The following is a 19171-nucleotide window of genomic DNA, read 5'->3' as shown; positions in this document are numbered from 1 at the left end:
TTAGGTCTATGCGGAGAGACCGAAGCGTCCAAATCCTTCAAGTCTTGACTCAAATGCCACCTCCTACATTAAGTCTTTCCTGAATCTCCGACGGGGCTGACCCCAGCTCAGCTGTCTCTTTGGACTTTCTCCCTTGCAGATGTTTATTGGTACACTTATCTTCCCTCCTTTCCTAGACCGCGACCTCTTTTGAGGGCTAGAGGAACCCGGTTTCTCCCACACGACACATGACACATGGTAACCACTCATTCATTGTGAGTTTATTGAAAGGATACATGGTGGGTAGTGCTGTAAGCGGACAGATTTGACATAGGAAAAGCTTGGGTCACAAACGCCAACGAAGAACGAAATCCGCAGACGCAGAGTTGCGCAGTTTACAGCGAAGCCCACCCCCAAGGCAGGGCAGGTAACCGCCGGCTTTCCCGCAGCCTGGCTCTGAAGACCTCACGTCCGTCCTCTCCGACTGCCCTTGCCAATGCCTGACTTGATGCTGGGGACTGCCCCCTGCCCAAACCTATGCTCCCTCGTTCCCGATCTGCGGTAGCCCCTCTGACTATACTTGGCCTTCTCGTCCGGGGCTCTCCTCTCGTTGTCCTCCTCCTCTCTCGCCACCACCACCAGCCAGGCGCGCGTGAGGGCAGCCCTAGCCGGCAGGAGGGGCGGGTCCTGGGACCGGAAGCCGGAAGCCGGAAGCCGGAAGCGGGGCTGTGAGGACGTGTTCCGAGGAAGCCAGGGCCGGACCCGGCGGGGCCGGTGACATGGAGCCACTTTACCAGCAAACGCACAAGTGAGGGCCGCGTTGGGGCACGGGCGGGGGCGCAGTCAGGCTGGGCGAGGCCGGCTCCCCTGGCTGGGACCTCGGGGCGTCCGCCATTGTAGAGGCCGAGTCCTTCCGCCGGGGCGCTGCCAGGGGAAGCGCCGAGTCTCTGGCGGGATGCCCAGCTCAGCGGCGGAAGGAGGGTCCCGCCTGATGCGTGGGGACGTGGGGGCCGGACGGCTCCTGGGATCTCCGAGGCCGTGACTACCTGCCAGGTAGACTAGGCGAAGGGAGAGTCACATCTACAGGTTATACTACTTTGTCTAGCACCTGCCAACTCGGTGCTCTTGGTTGGTAGAGCTGGTGGGGAGTCAGAGCCCATTCACATAGTTTACTATTTACTTAGACCAGTTAAGAGACGTCCGAAGAAAGATCTAAGATGTGACAAGATGGGATGGAGGGTAAATGAGCAGTACAAATGGAATCTTCTTTAGCAATTTAGAAAGATCCATCATTGGACTAAGGTCGTCAGAAAAAGCTTTAGTGTAGCTCACAGCTCCTAAATGCTGTCAGCCCCTACTCTTCATTCACACTAATAGTGTTGCTGCTACACTTTTCTCCCTTTTATTCTGATATGGTTTATACTAGAGACCATAATGATAAAGTGTTTGGTTCGTCGAGTGAAAATAGAGAAACTATTTGTAATGGTATTAAAATAACAGAATTTGCTCTCACCCTGGAACCCCTAGTCTCATATAAAATTATAGGAAGGGACTTTAAAATTCCCACCTGTGAGTCAATTGGAAAAAGAATGACAGTTCTCACGATGCTAAGAAAGGGCAGGTCTTTTACAGTCTGTCTTTCCCCTCGAGTGCTGAACCTGGGAGTTCTGATTCTAGACTTCTTCGCCTTGTTTTTCTGATCTATAGAATGTTAGTTTGGGGCCGGTTAAACCTTGAGACTCTTTTCAGCTTCATTACTGGTGATTGAGTGTCTTAAAGAGGAAACACAATTCTGTGAGCATCAGCAGTTAACTTCTGCAGTTGCAGAAATTAATGATTGTAGCTGAATTGACACAGTAGTAACTGAGCATATGAATTGTACTAGAACTTTGAACCCAGTTTGTGGTTATCTCTTGTGTGTCCCTGAAAGTACATTGAGATTAATATTTTAAAGTTATGAATCTTGAAAACTCCTGAGCCGCCTGAGCACCAAGTGGAAAAAAAAAAAGATGAAAATCAGAATAAACACTTAAATAGTACTGCAGTCAGGTGAAATTTATAGAGGAATAAGTAGCCAGACTTCTATTTTTGATATTCCAGTGATTATAAAGGTGCGCATACTTGTCCCCTATGTTGTTCAGCCTCATACAGTGCCCTGCAGATTATCCCTAGAGATTCTGATTCATTAAGTCTGGAGCACAAGAAGCTCTATTTTTAACAAGCTCTCTGAGTGATTTTGGTGAGCCATATAAAAACTTACTTGATCTCCAGATCGGTTCTTCCTTTTTTTGATTTTTACCTTCTGGTGAGAGGCTAATAGTAGAGGCAAGGCCAGGGAGATGAGAATGACCAGATGGTTCCCACTTCTTTTAAGTAAAGGTTTATGTGATGCTATGTAGGTTACACAGCAGTTTCATACTTCATTTGGATCTCTGAGCCTTTCAGTAATTGTGATTATTAGTACGCTGTTTTACCTAAGACTGAAGTGCCAGGGATTTAAATTGCTTGTTCATGGTCCTTCAGCCACTACCTAGTGGATCCAGAACTTGCAACCGGTATCTTAACTCTAGAACTGTTTCCTACTCACAGTGACCAGATGCAGTGTGGATACGAAGTGGATGTATATGAAGGAGGATGACGGTAGTTAATGAACTTTTAAAAAGCAATTATATTCTAAAATTCTTCCTTGATCTACAGACTTTTTTTTTTTTAAGTTGGCAACAGTGACTTGCCATCAGATCCCTCTGCTTGTTTATGTTATTACCCAAGCCGTCCGTGGCCCCCATGCTAGGACACGGCTAGCACTTCCAGTTTCTAGTGTCCACACCCCCCAAGTCATACCTATGTATCCCTTGTTTTTATTGGCTTCAAGTATGTTGTCTGAGTTCCCAGTTCAGTTTAAAACAACAGACTTCCCACCGGGCATATAGTAGTTCCCACCGTCCCATTCATACTTGCTTTGTTATTTTGCATTTATTTCGTCTCAGGCACGAAATGTAGGGATGGGAATCATTTTCTTGGCTCTATCTCTTCTAGTTCATTCAAACCATATGATAGAGCTTAGATGGGAAAAGTCAGTAATGTTTGCCTACACATAAATTAGTTTATCTGTTTTAGCTTAGAAAATAGTAACAGCCACCCAAAGGGTGTCTGTAGGGTGGGTGTTGCCATCCTCTCGCCCTCTGTCCTCATAGAATTTAGGAACTGAAAGTGGGGGTGGTGGTGCCTGGGGGGCTCAGTTGGTTAGGCATCCAACTCTTGGTTGCAGCTCAGGTCGTGAGATTGAGCCTGCTGTTGGGCTCCACGCCTGCTTGGAGTTCCCTCTCCCTGTCTGCTGCACCCCCCCCCCCCGACTTGTGCACGTGCTCGCTTGCTCACTCACTCACTCTCCAGAAATTAAGAAAAATAAAAGCGACTGGCAAGATCTTCCATTGCAACACATTTTGGTCAGGAAGACCCTTTATAAAACCCAAGGCAGTTCATGTGCCCAATGTTGAAAGTTGCAGGTCTTGTATCCCCCCCCACCCCTTCCTTTTCTTGAAGAGAGAGAGTTCATAATTATTCTCGGGGTTTTTTGTTGGGGGTGGGGTAGGGAGGAGCACGCTGAGCTGAAATCTGTCATCTTGAAATTTGGACCTTTTGGCTCCGGATCTCTCTTAAGGAGTAGCAGTGGAGAACAAACCTATTCCTCTTCGTGTATGTTAACTCTAGATATCTGAAGAGCACCAGCTGCCCCATTTAATTTAGTTTGTTTTTTTTTTCCCTTTTCTTTCCTCAGAGCCTTCCTGTCACTAGCTCTTTTGACCATTCCTCTTCGTGACTTGACTTCTAGACTCTTTCCCGGTCATCTTGTTCATCCATCTTCCATTAGGAGAAATCTTTGATAGACAGGGTCCTTTAACAGATGGTTCCCAGAGTGAAGTGCCATTTGATAGCATACATCAGATTCTTTTAAAAAGTCTTAAGTCAAAATATTTTTCATCCCTGACCAATTTCATCTTACTATTTTGGCCTAAATGAAAAATGTTAATCCTTGTTTTGTGGTACAGTTTCCTAACCACTCATTATAGCACAGAATCGTGTGCAAATTTCATAAGCATAACTTGGTTTCTTTTTTTTTAATTTTTTTATTAACATATAATGTATTATTAACCTCAGGGGTACAAGTCTGTGAATCGTCAGGCTTACACACTTCACAGCACTGACCATAGCACATACCCTCCCCAATGTCCATAACCCAACCACCCTTTCCCTATTCCCCTCCCCCCGGCAACCCTCAGTTTGTTTTGTGAGATTAAGTCTCTTATGGTTTGTCTCTCTCCCCACATAACTTGGTTCTTTAAAAAAAATATGAACAAAACATAGAGCCAGAGACAGTACTGTGGTAGAACACTGAGAATCTTCCCTAGCATCCCTTCGGTACCATCATGTAGCCTGCCATGAAACCCTCATCCTTATAGTTTAAAGTTCTTGTCAATCCAGTGGGAGAAATGCGATATCTCATTATTTTTAATTTGTGTTCTCCTGATGACTAGTCAAGTAGAGTATCTTTTTGTATATCTAGTGACCATTTGGGTTTTCTTTTCTGTCAGTCGTCTGTTGCCCAATTTACGCAAGTGCTTTGTTTGACTTTTCCTATCGTCGTGTAGCATTTTTCTTACATGTTCTGATGTTAGTCCTTTCTCATCTAGTCAGTGTGCTTTCCAGTCTCCGCCTGTCTTTTTTTTTTTCTAATACTGCCTTTGCTGTAGAGAAGTTTTTTAATGTAGTCAGATTTACCAGCCTTGTGGTTTGTGAGGTTTGGAGGATAGTTTTATTGTCTTGTTTAAGAAATTCTTTAACCTGAATCATAATAATATACTCCTGTGTTTTCTTCAGAAAGTTTTTTTTTTTAATTTAAATTCAGTTAATTACTATCTAATGTATTATCAGTTTCAGAGGCAGAATTCATCAGTTTCTTCAGAAAGTTTTGAAGCCTCGCTTTTTCCGTTTGGGCTTTGAACCATCTCGAGTTTATTTTTGTGTATTATGTGAGATACCGTCTTCTACATGTGTAACCAACCAAGCCTTTGGCATTGATTGTAGTCATTTTTTTCCCCACTCATTCATGTCACTGAGTCCCCAGACACGGAGGACTCTTTCTAGCCTCCGTTCTTTGCTCTTGGGTCAGCGTTGGAGTCAGGGTTTGCCTGTCTGTCTCTGCACTGCTACTGTATTGGTTTTATTATTTCGACTTTTTAATGAGTGTTTGTAGCAGGCGGGACAGGTCATCTCTCTCATACTTACTTCAGAGTTGTCTTGGGTATTCTTTGCCCCCCCTTTTATTATGTTAATTTTCAGATTTGCTCTGTGAAGCTACCCTTGAAAATCTACCTCACTGCCTGCACGCAGGCCTTCTGTGAAATCCTAATTCTCCTTTCCGTCAGCATTGCTGTGTGGTCCTCGATTGCTGCTTTTATGGGAACCCTGATCCAGATGTTGGTTAAGTCAAGCCACATACCTACATTTGCCTCCAGATCTCCATGTGCCGTCATTCTAAGCTGTCGCAACTTTCCATACTGGAGTTGCAGTCTGGTCCCTCCATCTCTGGGAGTGATTTCTAGTTTCCTCTCTGGGCCATGGGTCTCACCTAGTGCACTCAGAGTCATTAGAGAGTTGGACTTGCTTCTGGCACCATGGGTCATGTTTAGAGGCTGCAGGAAAGCCCTGGAAAAGACAAGAGGAAGTTGAAACCAAACTTGGGCTCTTTTGCTTGCATTGGTCAGTTTGGGTTCACAGTTTGTGGTGCCCATGGTGGAGGATGGCTTCCCACAAGGGTCGGAGTTGATATGAGAGCACAGCATACTCCTTCACTGTGCCTCTAAGGTGGTGGAAGCCCCAGGAGGTGGTGTTTGGGGACAGCATAGGCAATATTCCAGGCCTGATCATAGAGGCTGGCTAGGAAGGGCTCTGAGGGTGACCTTGGCCAAGTCCAGGGGAGCCTCCGGAGAGTGCCCTAGGGCCTGATGTCTGGGGCCATGCTAGAGAGCCAGGGCCCAGGGTTGCATTTCCAAACGAGATAGCAATCACCTGATATTGCTAGGGAAAGATGTTTACCAAACAGGAGATCCCTATCTTTCAGGACCTTCTCTGATCATTTTCTCCAGCTAATCACCTCATCCCTTCTTCCCTGGCTCCCCTTAGCCCCCGACCCCAACTCTCAGGCCAGACAGCCTGCTTGTAATCTACATGACATGCCTTTTTACATACCGTTTTCTTCATCTCTTCCCTTACCAGATCATGTCTCCCATCTTTAGAATGATCTTCGGAACTCACTTCACCACCGTGACCGCCCCTCCCCCCCGCCAGTACCCCCCAGATTGCTCTTGTATGTCTGTTGCCTTTGCTTGGCACCACTGTTCCTCAGCTTCCTTTTTGTTTATACTTCTGTGTATGAGTGCTCTCTCAAATCTTCTTGGGACTTTTCATGTCCCTCTGGCCTGTCATTCCTAATTACATTGTTTCTCAAGAACAAGGATTATATCTGTCCTGCCCTTTGACTCTCCCTAGTACAGGCCAGTGCTCAGTACATTGGGTCAAAGAACAGAGAGTGGGATTGGCTGGGTCCAGATTGAGGTTTATCACTCGCTGTGTGACCTTGAACAAGCTACATAACCTTTCTGGGCTTCAGTTGTCTTATTTACAAAATGAGGATGATAATGGTTCTTTCCTCGTGGGGTTATTGACTTTGCAGAATGTCTTAGATGCGCCAAGTGCCTGATAAATGCTGCTGGTCGGTATTATTATTTAATATTCATGTTAAAATATTAGAAACCCTGCCAAAACGTGTGGCCTAAAGTGCCACTTACAAATTTTACAGTTCAGCGATGCTGTCAATTTAAATCAGTTACATGTTGGCATCAGAAAACGTGTCTTTCCTGACCGAAGCACTGTTGATTACTCCCGTCTCACTCATTTCCTCTCTCTTCCTTTGATAGGCAGGTCCACGAGATCCAGTCTCACATGGGACGCCTGGAGACGGCAGACAAGCAGTCTCTGCACTGTGAGTAATTAACTATGGAGACCACAGTCCTTTCTCTGATGACACGATGCTAATGGGCTGGGTTTCCTGACCGCATTTCTGCCTCGGGAGCTTAATGATTCAACGCAGAATGAGTTCTGTTGTTAGGGTGGACAGAAAAACCCTCTGGCAAAGTCCCTGACTTCCCTGATTGCACCCTGCGGAATCCCACAAGTCTTATCCCCCATTACCCCTCCACTCAACCTGACATGCCCCTATGGGAATGGACGTTCTCTCCTCCATCTGTCTTAATCTAATTACCGAGCCCTTAGAGGAATGTACTCCATACCAATTCAGAGATGTTTAACTGGAATTGGTCATTTCTTCTGAGCTGAGGGCTGTGGCTTTTTAGGAGGATTACTCAGAAACAAATAGCAATATTAATTAGTTCAGTTCCCACACCGCGGTTTCTTCAGAGACGAGTGCTGTTTTTGCTTCGTAGTTTCTTTGCTGTCAAAAGAAAAGGTTGTCTCTCGAAGCTGGTCAGACAGGCACCACTGGTTCCCCACACACCACGGGGGCCACCCCCTCACCTCCCTGCCTGGCTGTCAGCATGCCTGATTCTGTCCGCTCGTGCCTCTTTTCCACAGCTCCCAATGCATCTCTGGGTTCTGTGCCCACCTTGTTCTCATCAAAACTGTGTATGTTAGCTGTAGGTTGGACAGTTCTGGGGCAGGAAGTGGTCTGGGTGCTTTCCTTCTGTGCCCAGACTAGTGTCCATGGGCTCTGTTTGCCTTCCCAGTATTCCCACTGTCACACAATTAAAAATGGAAAAATGGGCATTTCAACTGTTTATCAAAAGGGATAAGGAAAATGAGTGTATTTATCATATCTTTACCTCTGTAGATTCTTTCCTGGGCCTTTCCTAGTGGTATTTGGTCTATCTGGGGATGTCAGCATCAGCCTGCCGGGTCTTATGGAAAGCCTTCCAGGAGCAGGTCTCTGTCTTTCACACACTAATCTTCCCCTTTGTTTTTTTTTCTTTTAACCTCATTACTATAGGGAATTTAGTTGGCAGCCTTTTGACTAGATATTTATAACTCGTATCTGAGAAAAATCTCAAGGGAAAAGAGATCTCATTCTGTTTCAGACGATACTGCATTTTGCTTAAAATATTTCATTTCTAAAGGCAAGAAATTTATTTCTGTAGATTTATCTAGCTTTTTAAAAAATTGGCATTGTTATGGCTTTAACAGCTACGTGTGTGTGTCTGTGTGTGTGTGTTTAGAACAACATTTACAGAGTCAGTCACTTAGTATAACTTGAAATTTTTCCAGTTACTCACTAGTATATGCGTTTTTCTCCTTTTCAGAGGTGTGTTTCTTTGAATTTATTGGATATGGAAAAAAGATGTGTTTAATGTATCCCTCTCATTTCAGTTCACTGTCTCTTTTCTGGCAATTCTTCTTTTTTCTTTTCGGTGCAGTAGTAGAGAATGAAATCCAAGCAAGCATAGACCAGATATTCAGCCATCTAGAACGCCTGGAGATTTTATCCAGCAAGGAGCCCCCTAACAAAAGACAGAATGCCAAACTGTGAGTGCTCTGATACCCTCAGCCCGTCAGGGGAGGCTGGCGAATGTTCTTGAAAATCCATTACAGATTGAAAAACTGAGACCCTGTAAAGATAAAGTTTCCCTAAAGGGCACGATTCCATTTCGGTGATGCTTCCTCAGAATTAAAAACCCTGTGAGGTTAGTGGCTCAGACGCCTCCTGTCTCCTCACATTGGGTCTTTTGGAAATTTTGCCTCTGGTGCTGTTTTTCTGACCAGACCCAGGCCTCCTGAAGCGTACTGCTGTCAGAGAGGTTGGCTCTGGCCTTTGGTTCCTGCTGCCTTCTTGGGTTGAAATGAAATCTTACCCTTAATCATTTAAATCAGTCCGTTTATAATGAAATGCCGGTCTCATGTTTGATACTCCCCCATGAAATTGAATTGAAATCCCCCTCACCACCTCCACCCCAGCCCCTGCTCCCAGAAGTTTTATGAAACTTTGTTGATGCTTTACTCGAAAGATGCCCTTGGGCTTCTTCTTGGAAAGCAATACAGCCCGTAGAAGGTCAGGGAGAGGTCCTTGAGCCTGCTTCCTGTCACCTGTTCCCTGTCACGCATCCAGACTCAGAGACCAGCAGATGCTTAAGGAAAGCTGCTGGAGTCTCGTGGGCTATACCCAACTGGAACCACAGGCTGCTGCTCTTATTCTCACCATGCTCCCTCAAAATCAGATGATTTTGGCGGGGGTAACATGCAGCGGTGTAGGGAGAAGCAAGGAGACATCTTGAATACAACGCCTGGCCATAGCAAGCGTGCGGCCCCGGGCTCCTACAATGTAATCTCTTTCTCCATCAATTCCAGTCGTGTTGACCAGTTAAAGTATGATGTCCAGCACCTGCAGACTGCTCTCCGAAACTTCCAGCATCGGCGATACGCAAGGGAACAGCAGGAGAGACAGCGAGAGGAGCTTCTGTCTCGCACGTTCACCACCAACGTAAGCCAGGCTCTGGGGTGGGGATCCGCAAGTCCGTGGCAGCTCCCTGGCACTGCGGTGGGGGCCTTGGAGCTTCGTCCTTTCGGTGGGTGTCTGAAGCCAGCCGAGGAGGAGGAGGAGCCTAAACAGAAATGACAGTGGCTTTCGTGCATTGCCACTCACACGAGACCTAGACAGGGAATCTCCTTTGCTAATACAAAAGCCCAAAAACGAAGCAGTTATGTCGAGGGAATGGGCAGAGGTGAAAATGACCTGGTTTGACCGAGAGGTGGAAGTTCACACGGTGGAAGCGGTTTTTTTCTGATCAGATGGAGCCAGATGATGAGAATGGAGATGGTTGGTCAGGAGGGCAACATTCCAGAGCTGCCTTCTGGAAGTGCTTGTCGCTGTGCCGTGTCTGTGCGTGACTCCAGGGTCGGACACGTGGAAATGTTTTTGCCCGAGTCTGAGCAGCAGTTTGGAAGAATTTGCTAACAGATACGTATTTTGTTTTGGACAGGTTGCTTAACTTTGAGCCTGTTCGAAAGTGGCCTGTTGGTGTGCATGTTTGATTTTGGGGACACCCTTGGCCCTGCCCTTTAGTCTCTATAGGATCATTTGGTGCACACGGCTGTAGAGCACACTGGCCTTTTTCACGTCCTGTAGCCTTTGTTTCCACCAGGCGAGGTGGACTTGGGGTCATTTTGTCTTCATTTTCTAATGAGGTCTTAGCTTTCTCAGCCTGTCAGAGTTCAGATCAATCCACGTTTCACAGACGTCTGTCTCTTTGCCATGTTCCCACTGGCAGTAAATTTCGCGGAGTGTTCCAGAATGTGCCTGCATAGTTTTTGCTCCTCTAGGGTAAGCAGTCACATATCGGTGATTAATAATCCGACAACGTAATGAGGACGTGTTGGGGGTAGAGCTGTAAGCTAGTGGCCTTTCCTTTTTTTTTGTAGTTTCATGTTTTCATAGCTGCCTTTCAGAAGTATAATGAACTATACAGCACACTGAAAGGTGTGTGGGCCTTTGGTAGTCATGGCATTGGGTCTTCAGGCCTGTTTTAGGCCAGGGCGATGGCTCAGAATTACTCTTGTTTCCTACCGACTTGGTGAGCTGCGGTGCCCACGGCGCCCTTAGTACAAACTGACTTGCCAGATGAACTACTTACTGGTCATTCCATGACCTAAAAGTAGAATGCATTTTTCTGAGCAACAATGCCCGTTAGCTGTTAGAGGGTAAGAAAGATTAGTGTATAAGAGGCATTCTGCTGTTGCTTGTCAAATGAGAAAGGGTCGTTCATTGATTCATTCAAACCCTGGAGTCCTGTGTCTTCCCCCCAACCCCCGCCGAGTATTGGCTGTGTGCAGAACGCTGTGGAAGGTGCCGAGAATAAAGTTCATAAAAAAAGCCCAAGCCGGGGCTCCTCCCTGTGAGGTGCTCCTGTGCGAGCTGCGGGGACAGAGTGCAAGTGCGTGAGAAATGATTCCGAACCTGTGCAGCAGAGGAGAGGGGGTTTAGCCTCTTGGTGGTGATTGAAAGAGGTGAGAATGGCACAGCTTGCCGGACCAAAGAGTGTGCCACGGGCGGAGGCAGGAAAGAACGGAAGCACTGCGGGTCCCGAATGACTTTTGTATACAGTCCCTCGTGGTGTAAACTCAGAGCCCCAGGACCGATCTTGGGGTTGGTCTCTACAGGGTGGTTAAGAGGGGGCCAGGCTCCGCACTCAGTAGTGGGCTGCAGGCCCCGCCAGACTTAGCAGCTCGCCGTGGCCTCGGGCAAGCTACTCCACCTCTCGGCTTCCATTTCTTCACTTCTAAAATGGGGACACCGTAGTAACCACGTCGTCACGTTAGAATGAGGGTTGAGTGAATTTAGGGTAATGCACACGCAGAGTGGGAAGCGCTTGATCATTGTGTCCGTTTTTCCCTCCCTCCCTTTCTTTGCAGCCCTTTCTTGCCTACTTAGGAGAATTGTCCCATTCAGGCCACCATTAGGCCTTCTATGGGAAGCACGGGCTTCTCTATCCTGAGTCTCCATCTAATGGCAGAGATAAGTTGTAGATAGAACAGATGCGGAACAAAAGCGAACATTTAGTGCTGAGTTCAGAGAAAGCTGAAGAGAGGAAGTGGGGAACCAGCTAAGTTCATAGAGAAGTAGTCAGAGAAAGCCTTTAGGAGAAGGCCAGCGAGGCCTTGAAGGACTGATGCTTTTCCCTAAGCGGTGGTCACAGTAGCGCCGGTGGAGAGGTGGGAGTAGATGGACCTTGGGTAGCGACATTCCCCCGCAGGGTGCCAAGTCGAAGGAAAGCTGCTCTTCCTTGGGGTGAACAGAGGCCACCCCAGGTCTTGGCTTGTCTTTTTCCTCTCTCTGAGGCACCTTGATTCTTGCACCAGTCCCTCTGGCTGTTCCTCCGACTTGGCCTTGACCGAAAGGCAGAGTGGCCAGGTGTTGCGGGAGCCCAGGAGCTGACCAGCCCGCAGAGCTAACCCAGTGCCTGCGTCTCTCCCACAGGACTCTGACACCACCATCCCAATGGATGAGTCGCTGCAGTTCAACTCCTCCCTCCAGAAAATTCACCACGGCATGGATGACCTCATTGGAGGAGGGCACAGTATTCTGGAGGGACTGAGGGCCCAGAGACTGACCTTGAAGGTGGGGGCCCTTCTGGGGGACAGGGCAAAGGCCCCTGGTTTTGGCCTCATCCAACAGTTTGGTACCTGTGTTTACATTGTGGTTCCACATCCTTACATTTTGAGATTTTGACGGAGTCTGGGATCCTTCCTGTTGGAGCTGAATCATTGCAAGGCCACAGGTCACCACACTCCCTTCGCCAGTAGCTATTTCTTGCGCTCACAGCAAAATCTCATTTGGACTCTCTTGGTAACTAGGTCCTTTTCCATTTACTGAACCTGTCATGAAAGTGACTGCCACGAAAGGAACCAATAAGACCAAGAAATTCCGGTTTTAGAAATGACAGAATCCATGAGTCTAAGACAGTAGATGCGGCTGTACGTGGTGCCTCCCCCTCCTGTGGCTTCCCGGAGAGCCCCCGCTGTGGACCACCTTGGAACCGAGACCTTTTGTGCTCCTGTAACTGATCCCCCCGCTGGTGGGGTCTTAGGGCCGCCCTGGTTGACCGGCAGCAGGTCACCAGTTTTAGAGCACGGGGTGCTGACCCACAGCACTCTCCTTAGTCACAGGTGTTTCTAGAAGCCCTGCCTCATTGGCTGAAACCCAAACTGCCCTCCCGCTCCAACACCGTCCCCCGGGAGTGGTTTACAGAAACATTACACAGATTCTGATGTCAGTCCTGGTGTTTCTGCCTCAGCCCTTTTCCTGTATCAGCCCTGATGGATAATGGGGTGTGGGCCGTGCCTGTTATCAGGGTGTGGTCCCCTGTGAACGCAGCACTCCCAGCCACTGAGCTGTGAGAAACAGTCACTCGGAAGTGTGAGCTTTATCTTAGTTTTTGTTGGACTGTGTTGAGCCTCTCAGCTCCGCAGGACTTTTGGAGGGAGCCGAACAGCCCCTGCCATCTTTACTGGGGACAGGGTCAGGCGGGCGGTTAAGGGACACTTGTCCTCCTGTCGCTGGCCACAGGGCTTCTGATGGTCTGGAAGCGTGGTCTCCAACAGCTTCACGGGTGCCCCTCTTTCCAAACGGCCACCTGTGGTAATCACAACTGATACATGATTCATCGGCCTTTTCTTTAGAAAACTGCCTATATCCCAGAAAAACAGTAAAACCCTTTTGTCTATTTAAAGTTAAGAGAGTGTGTGCGAGAGCAGGGGGTGGGGGCGGGAGGCTTGGAGAGGGAGAGGGAGAATCTTCAGCAGGCCCCGTGTCTCTCAGGGGCTCGATCTCAGGACTCTGAGATCATGACATGAGCCAAAATCAAGAGTGGACACTAACCGACTCAGCCCCCAGGCGACCCCTGGAAAACCCTTTCAGGACAAGACTCGCCAAGTCGTGCTAACATCGACCTGGTGGGGGTTAGTTCAGGCTTCTGGTTGAAGCCAGCGTTTACTTCCCAGTGAAGTCCGGTGTCACGGGGGGAGTCCAAGCTGTCCCCAGAAAGAAGTGCCGGGAAGCCTGCGAGGTGGGTGGGGTTGGAATGTGAGGTTTCTCATTTGGTTTCCTCTGTGCACCTGCTACTGCCTACCTGTCTTTTGTCTCTTGATTTCCACCACCCACCTCCGGCCCCGCTCCCATCAGGGGTTTTTCCGTCTAAACCATTGGGAAGGAGCATAGTGGAGAGCATGAAGGAACTGAGCTGTGATCTGGAGAAATTTGTGGTTGGAAAGGAATACTTTTTTTTTTTTTTTTAATTTATATTCATTTTCAGGTGATTTTAGAAGCTTGATACTGGCGCTTCATACAGTGATGAAATTACCTGCTCTCAGCTAAGCAGAGCCTAGTGAGAGCCTAAATTTTACCATCACTGTCATGGAAAAAACCCTCCTCTGCCAACAGTAAAGTTGGATTCGAGAGGTTGGACTTGAGAGATCCTCTCTGTGAGGCTCATTCATCATTGTCTGGGCTGAACCTGGGTTTTGAATTTCTGTCCGTGATGCCTTGTGTTGTTTTCACTTCTGCCTCTTCTCTCCTCATTAATGCATTGCTTGTTTAAAAGACCCGTGGAGGGCATTAGGGCAGATGCCATCATAAGGTTACAGGGGGTGGGGTGCGTGGAAGGAGGTTAGGGTCTGCCCCAGGAGTCGTTTATACTCGTTACTTCATAAGAAAAGGAGTGTGCTTATGAACAAAACTTAGAAAGCAGAGAGGAAGGGCAGGCTGGGTGGTGTGGGCTGTTGATTTAGGAGTAAAATACCCTTTTGGTTTTGGTGGCGTTTATGTAAGGGATTGCTGTGTTGGTGTCTATCATCCCATGTCACCCACATCAGACTGTTCGGTAATAAACATGGATGTTGACCCACATGTTACATGCCAAAGAATCCTAGAGGTTTCTATTTTACAAGGTGAATGGGCTGACAGCCAGGATTTTGGAGTTAGGGAGCAGAGGAAGAGTTTTTTGATGTTGCCCCTTTAAAAAAAATACATAAAACATTCCAGTGTAAAAAATCTTTCTTGAGGTATAATGTACCTGCACATTTACAGATCTGATTTGTGCAGGTCGTTGAATTTTGGCAAACACACACCCTTTGTAACTCACACTTCTGTCCTGACAGAGACCATTTCCATCGGCCCTGGACAGTCCCTCCTGCTTTTCCCAGCCAGGTGACCCCTCCTTCCAGACAGCCATCGTTCTGCTTTATCTCACCATAAAGTAGTTTTGCCTATTACTGAACTTCATATAGATGTATTTGAAGGTGTGGCTTCTTCCTCTCGGGAGTGTTTTCCAGGCTCTTCCACATTGTTCCATGTCAGTCTTTAGGTTCTCTTTATTGTCAGGTAGTATCCGCATTATGCCGATTCACTGAACATTGTCTACCCATTCTCTGGTTGATGTACTCCTGGATTGTTCCCAGTGTTTGGCTCTTCTCCTGTTTTCTTTTAGAAGCTTTATGTTTTAATTCTATGATCCATCTCAAATTCATTTTTGTGCATAATATGAATTGAGACTCTTCTCACATAAGCCACGTATCAAATACGTAGGAGACGTGTGTGTATGTGTCCGTGATACATATGTGTGCTAGAGTCCAATGTCCCAGCACATTGGTGGAAAAGACTTTTCTTGCCTCCTTGCTTTGCTCTGGTACCTCCATCAGAAGTCATCAGAGCGTAAGCGTGGATCTGTTTCTGACTAATGCTGCTTTTTATATACTTCAGGCGTGACCAGGAGACTGCGCATTGGTAAAGTCCCACTCCTTGGCAAAAACAAGTTGATCGTTTTTCTTTCTCTGCCTCTCTGCCCCAGGGGACTCAGAAGAAGATCCTCGACATTGCCAACATGCTGGGCTTGTCCAACACGGTGATGCGGCTCATTGAGAAGCGGGCTTTCCAGGACAAGTACTTCATGATCGGTGGGATGCTGCTTACCTGTGTGGTCATGTTCCTCGTGGTGCAGTACCTGACGTGAGCCAGCCACGCCCCGCGGCTGCGCATCGCTCCCACCACGCGAAGGTCCGTGTGAGAGCGTGTGCGAGAGCGAGACGGGGGGCCCAGAGGCTGCCTTCCGAAATGTACGCCCTTCTTCACTGTGAAGACCACTTGCAAGTCATTGTGATCTGTAACCTCGTGGGAGTTTCAAACCTGCTCTGTTTTCTGTGATACCTCAGAGGGGGAAGTGAGTGCCAGCAAGACGCACGGTCCTTAGGAAATGAAAGAAGTACCCGCTCTCTCTCGCTCTTTCTTGCCCTCACTGGGGGGAGGAAGTGACATAAGGGGAAGGGGTGAAGAAGGAAGGAGGAGGGGAAGGATGGCTTTGTCAGTTTTGTCCACGTAGCTGACGTGCACCCTGGGAAGGCTTTTGGCGTGAGCCGTGCAGATAAGGACCGTCCGCTTTGGCATCACCTGTCCTTTTTGGCTCCTAATGGGTAGGTCAGAGCAGAAGCAAAACAAAGGAGGGGAAGAGGTCTTCTTTCCCTGCGTCAGGGTAGCACGTTGATTTCCCTGCCCTTGCTACTAGCTCCCCCACCCCCAATGACAGGCAGATGACTAACTGCCAGTACTTGTCACCCTTTCCTGGAAGCAGCCACCTGGGGAGACAGGGGCACTGATGCTACTGCAGATAGCAAGTAAGAGTTTCCACAGTCCAGTGGTTCGTGTTGGTACTTTCTAAAGTAAGGTCAGTGTTACTCCCTGAGAACGTTCGGTCTGGAGACCGAAGACCCTAATCACTGATTTTTTTTTTTTTTTCTTTTTTTTTCTCTCTTCCCAGAGGTTAATAGACTGGGTGGCTTTGTAGTTCCAGGATTGTAGCCTGGCGTCACGCCCAGGCTCTGGTGCGCCTCTGCCCCCGAGAAAGTCGCTGTGCGCCGAGGTTAGTGTTGGGTCTGTTAGGGCATCTTTTCTAGTTTTAGCATCTCTGATTCTCTGGCTCTCTTCCCTTCCCTGAAATCTAGCAGCTGCCAGCCAGGCCCCCATTCTGCCCAGCTGGTGTGGGCAGGCGCCACCGTGGAGACGTCCCTGGTGTCCTGTGGAGTCTCTGTTGTCAGGGACCGGGACCTTTTTACTTCTCTGACCAACCCCGGATCAGGGCTGTACCAGTACCTGGTGTAGTGTGGAACGACGGTAAAGGCAGCCTCTGTGTCGTGGCCAGGCGCTGCAGGCACTAGAAGGACCCGGTCAGCCTGTGTTTTCACCTGTCACGGGTCCTACCACGCCCTGGGCTCAGGAGCCTTATGGCAGGACGTAAAATAACACTCAGCATTTCCCAGAACTGGAACCGTGGTCAGTATTAACTCCGCCTGGGCTTGTCCTGCCCCACCTGCGTCCTGTGTTTGTTTTTTTTGTCACCTGGATGGTCATCTGTCTTCTCTCCCTTTTCTGTGTGTGTTCCAGTCCACCTATCTTCTTTACCTGCCCCCTGTTTCTGCAGCACTGTTGGTCCTCCAGGCATCCCTTCTGGCGAGCGTGTCTTCATTGTCACAGATTTTTAACATGCGTTTTCCCTGGTGCTGGTTTCACACTTGGGCTCTCCGTCGCTCTTACCCCTCTGTGCTAAGCAGGGGCCCTGGATTTCCGAAGAAGGGGCAACCTGTGGGTTGCAGGCCCTGCCGGAGTGAGAACGGTGGCCTGGAGGGTAGACAGAAGAGTCTGGGCGTCTTTAGACCTAGGTCTGATTTCGGGGAGGTGAAATTTCCAGCACGCCCTGCAACCCGCCCCGCGCAGGGATCTTAGCAGTCCATAAAAAGGGTTCCGTAAAGTGGATTTTTAAACTGCGCAGACCCGGATGTCCTGTTCCCTGGGCATCTGAAGATCCTGCCAAAGAGCAGCCTTTAGAGGAGGGTGCATAAGGGACAACGAAGCCCCAAGGACCCAGACTCAGGGCAGGGGCAGGGCATGAAAACTCCCCTGGCACCCGACTCAGCACTGCTGATGTGATCGATCTGTTTGTAGTGTGCACCAGCGTGTTTCCACACTTGCCTCCCCAGTGAGTACAGGTCTGGGTGAACCAGAAGTAAGGCTTTCTGTCCTGCTGTACTTTGAGAGCCACTCTCCCTACTTTGTAATAAAGGTTAGGAAGGCAGTTTGTGGATGTTTACCGCCTGGGACTAAGGAACAGCAGTCACAGCGTTTCTGGAGACCCAGGGGCACTGAGATGGCACAAGCTGGCTTTCAGAGTCCTGCGAGAAACACACCTTGGCCTAACTGGGTGCTCCTGTCTCTGCAGCACCAACCCCCCCCCCCCCCCCAACCCAGGGAAGGGTTCCAGGCCAGGGAAGGAGCACCCTCTAGTGGAGCTGGAGTGAAGTCTGCAGTCAGGCAGGTGCGAGAATGTCCAGGGGACAGCATCTTTGACCTTGTACAGGATTTGGATGTGCCTGTGGCAGTTGAAGACAGGTGGGTTGTCAGAGAACTTGGGATTATCCCCATTCCGTGGAGCGACCACCTTAAGAAAAACTAAACTCAAAGACCCAAGTAAGTAGGAGAGTCTTGATTTTTAGATGAGACTTCCCTGCTGGGATTTCCCAAGAAGTCTTTTGCCCGGATGGATTTAGGTGGGTTTGATTTGCACATTTGGATTCACACCTGTTGTTTTTGAAACACGTCAGTTAAATAAAGTTGAGATTGTTATTTTACTTAGAAAATTATCTTTTGTCACTAATGACAAAAGTTTAGTTTCCAGGCTAGAGATTCTCAAACACTGCTCCATGGCCAGGGCCTAGGCTGGCTGCCTTAGAAATAGCTGGAAAACTTTTCTGAAATGATAGATTCCTGGGACCTATCCCAAACCTTCTTAAGTAGAGTGTTTTTCAAGCCTCGAAGGTAATTCTGATGTGTGTATTTTGGAACCACTGTCTTTTAGACACAAGATATTTGTCTTAATCAAAGATGATATCATTTGAAAATAAATGCTGAACTAGGTGGGCATATATGTGTAAAGAGCAAAACCTGTCAAGTCCAAAATAAAGTCTCATTTGTTTATATCCTGTCTTATTCCAGTAAAGATTTGAGGAGATTTGCAGGAACGAACTAGAACAATGCATAGGAAGAAATGAGGACCGAGAGCAAATCAGAGTAGTGTGTCATTACTAAGGAGAAAAACCCAAATGCGGGTCACGAGCCCTTTCAGAACTGTTCTGGATCTGGTTCAGAGTCCCAGCAGCCAGAGCAAAAAGAGAAGCAGGATCTGTTACTGTCTCAGTGCAGGTGGGGTTGTTTGCTCAGAGGAAAACCCAGACCCTTAATACTGCTGGCTTGTGTGTGGCCCTTACTAGAAGTCAGGTATGGTTATTCTCCTGGGTCGCCCCTCCGCTCTTCACAAACCCTCCAGATCACGTCCTGTATTATTCCCATTGTGCAAGAGGCTGAGATGTAGTGACTCTCCAGGCTGTACATCTGTCTGGTTTCATAGCGTAACCATGGCACCGAGGTGCTTCCCATGTCCGAGGTGGGGGGAAGGAGATGTATGCCAGGATTGAGAATGGGCTGTAAATCACTTGTGCCTCACAAGGGCAGTTTCTCTCTCCTAAAGTATTTTCCTAAATGAAAGGGGGAGAGGGGATTTGTGGGGTAAATTTCTGCAAGTGGGGAATG

The 19171-nt window shown here is 48.1% G+C and overlaps 1 protein-coding gene across 6 annotated transcripts; it reads left to right on the top strand.

Annotated features, from left to right (window-relative positions):
* Positions 1-693: 693 nt before the first annotated feature.
* GOSR2 (golgi SNAP receptor complex member 2) lies at positions 694-18559 on the top strand. 6 transcript variants are annotated; one of them, XM_045985753.1, is made up of 6 exons: positions 694-787; positions 6957-7021; positions 8469-8574; positions 9394-9526; positions 12020-12160; positions 15387-18559. In XM_045985753.1, exons 1-6 carry the CDS (start codon positions 759-761, stop codon positions 15546-15548), a joined length of 636 nt encoding a protein of 211 aa, XP_045841709.1. In that variant the 5' UTR covers positions 694-758; the 3' UTR covers positions 15549-18559. The 6 variants fall into 6 exon arrangements, with proteins under 6 accessions (XP_045841709.1, XP_045841708.1, XP_045841713.1 ...); XM_045985752.1 differs by having other exon boundaries at positions 8466-8574; XM_045985755.1 differs by lacking the exon at positions 694-787 and adding an exon at positions 849-1032.
* Positions 18560-19171: the final 612 nt, after the last annotated feature.

This window comes from Meles meles, chromosome 18 (genome assembly GCF_922984935.1).
Source record: "Meles meles chromosome 18, mMelMel3.1 paternal haplotype, whole genome shotgun sequence".
Lineage (NCBI taxonomy): Eukaryota > Metazoa > Chordata > Mammalia > Carnivora > Mustelidae > Meles > Meles meles.
Note: the sequence above shows the minus strand (reverse complement) of the source record. Positions and strands in the feature narration are given on the sequence as shown.

Coding starts and splice junctions, on each gene's coding strand:
- GOSR2 (XM_045985752.1), top strand. CDS start 759: ATGGAGCCACTTTACCAGCAAACGCACAA. Junction 7,022..8,465: donor AGACAAGCAGTCTCTGCACT/GTGAGTAATTAA, acceptor TTTTCGGTGCAG/TAGTAGAGAATGAAATCCAA. Junction 8,575..9,393: donor AAAAGACAGAATGCCAAACT/GTGAGTGCTCTG, acceptor CATCAATTCCAG/TCGTGTTGACCAGTTAAAGT.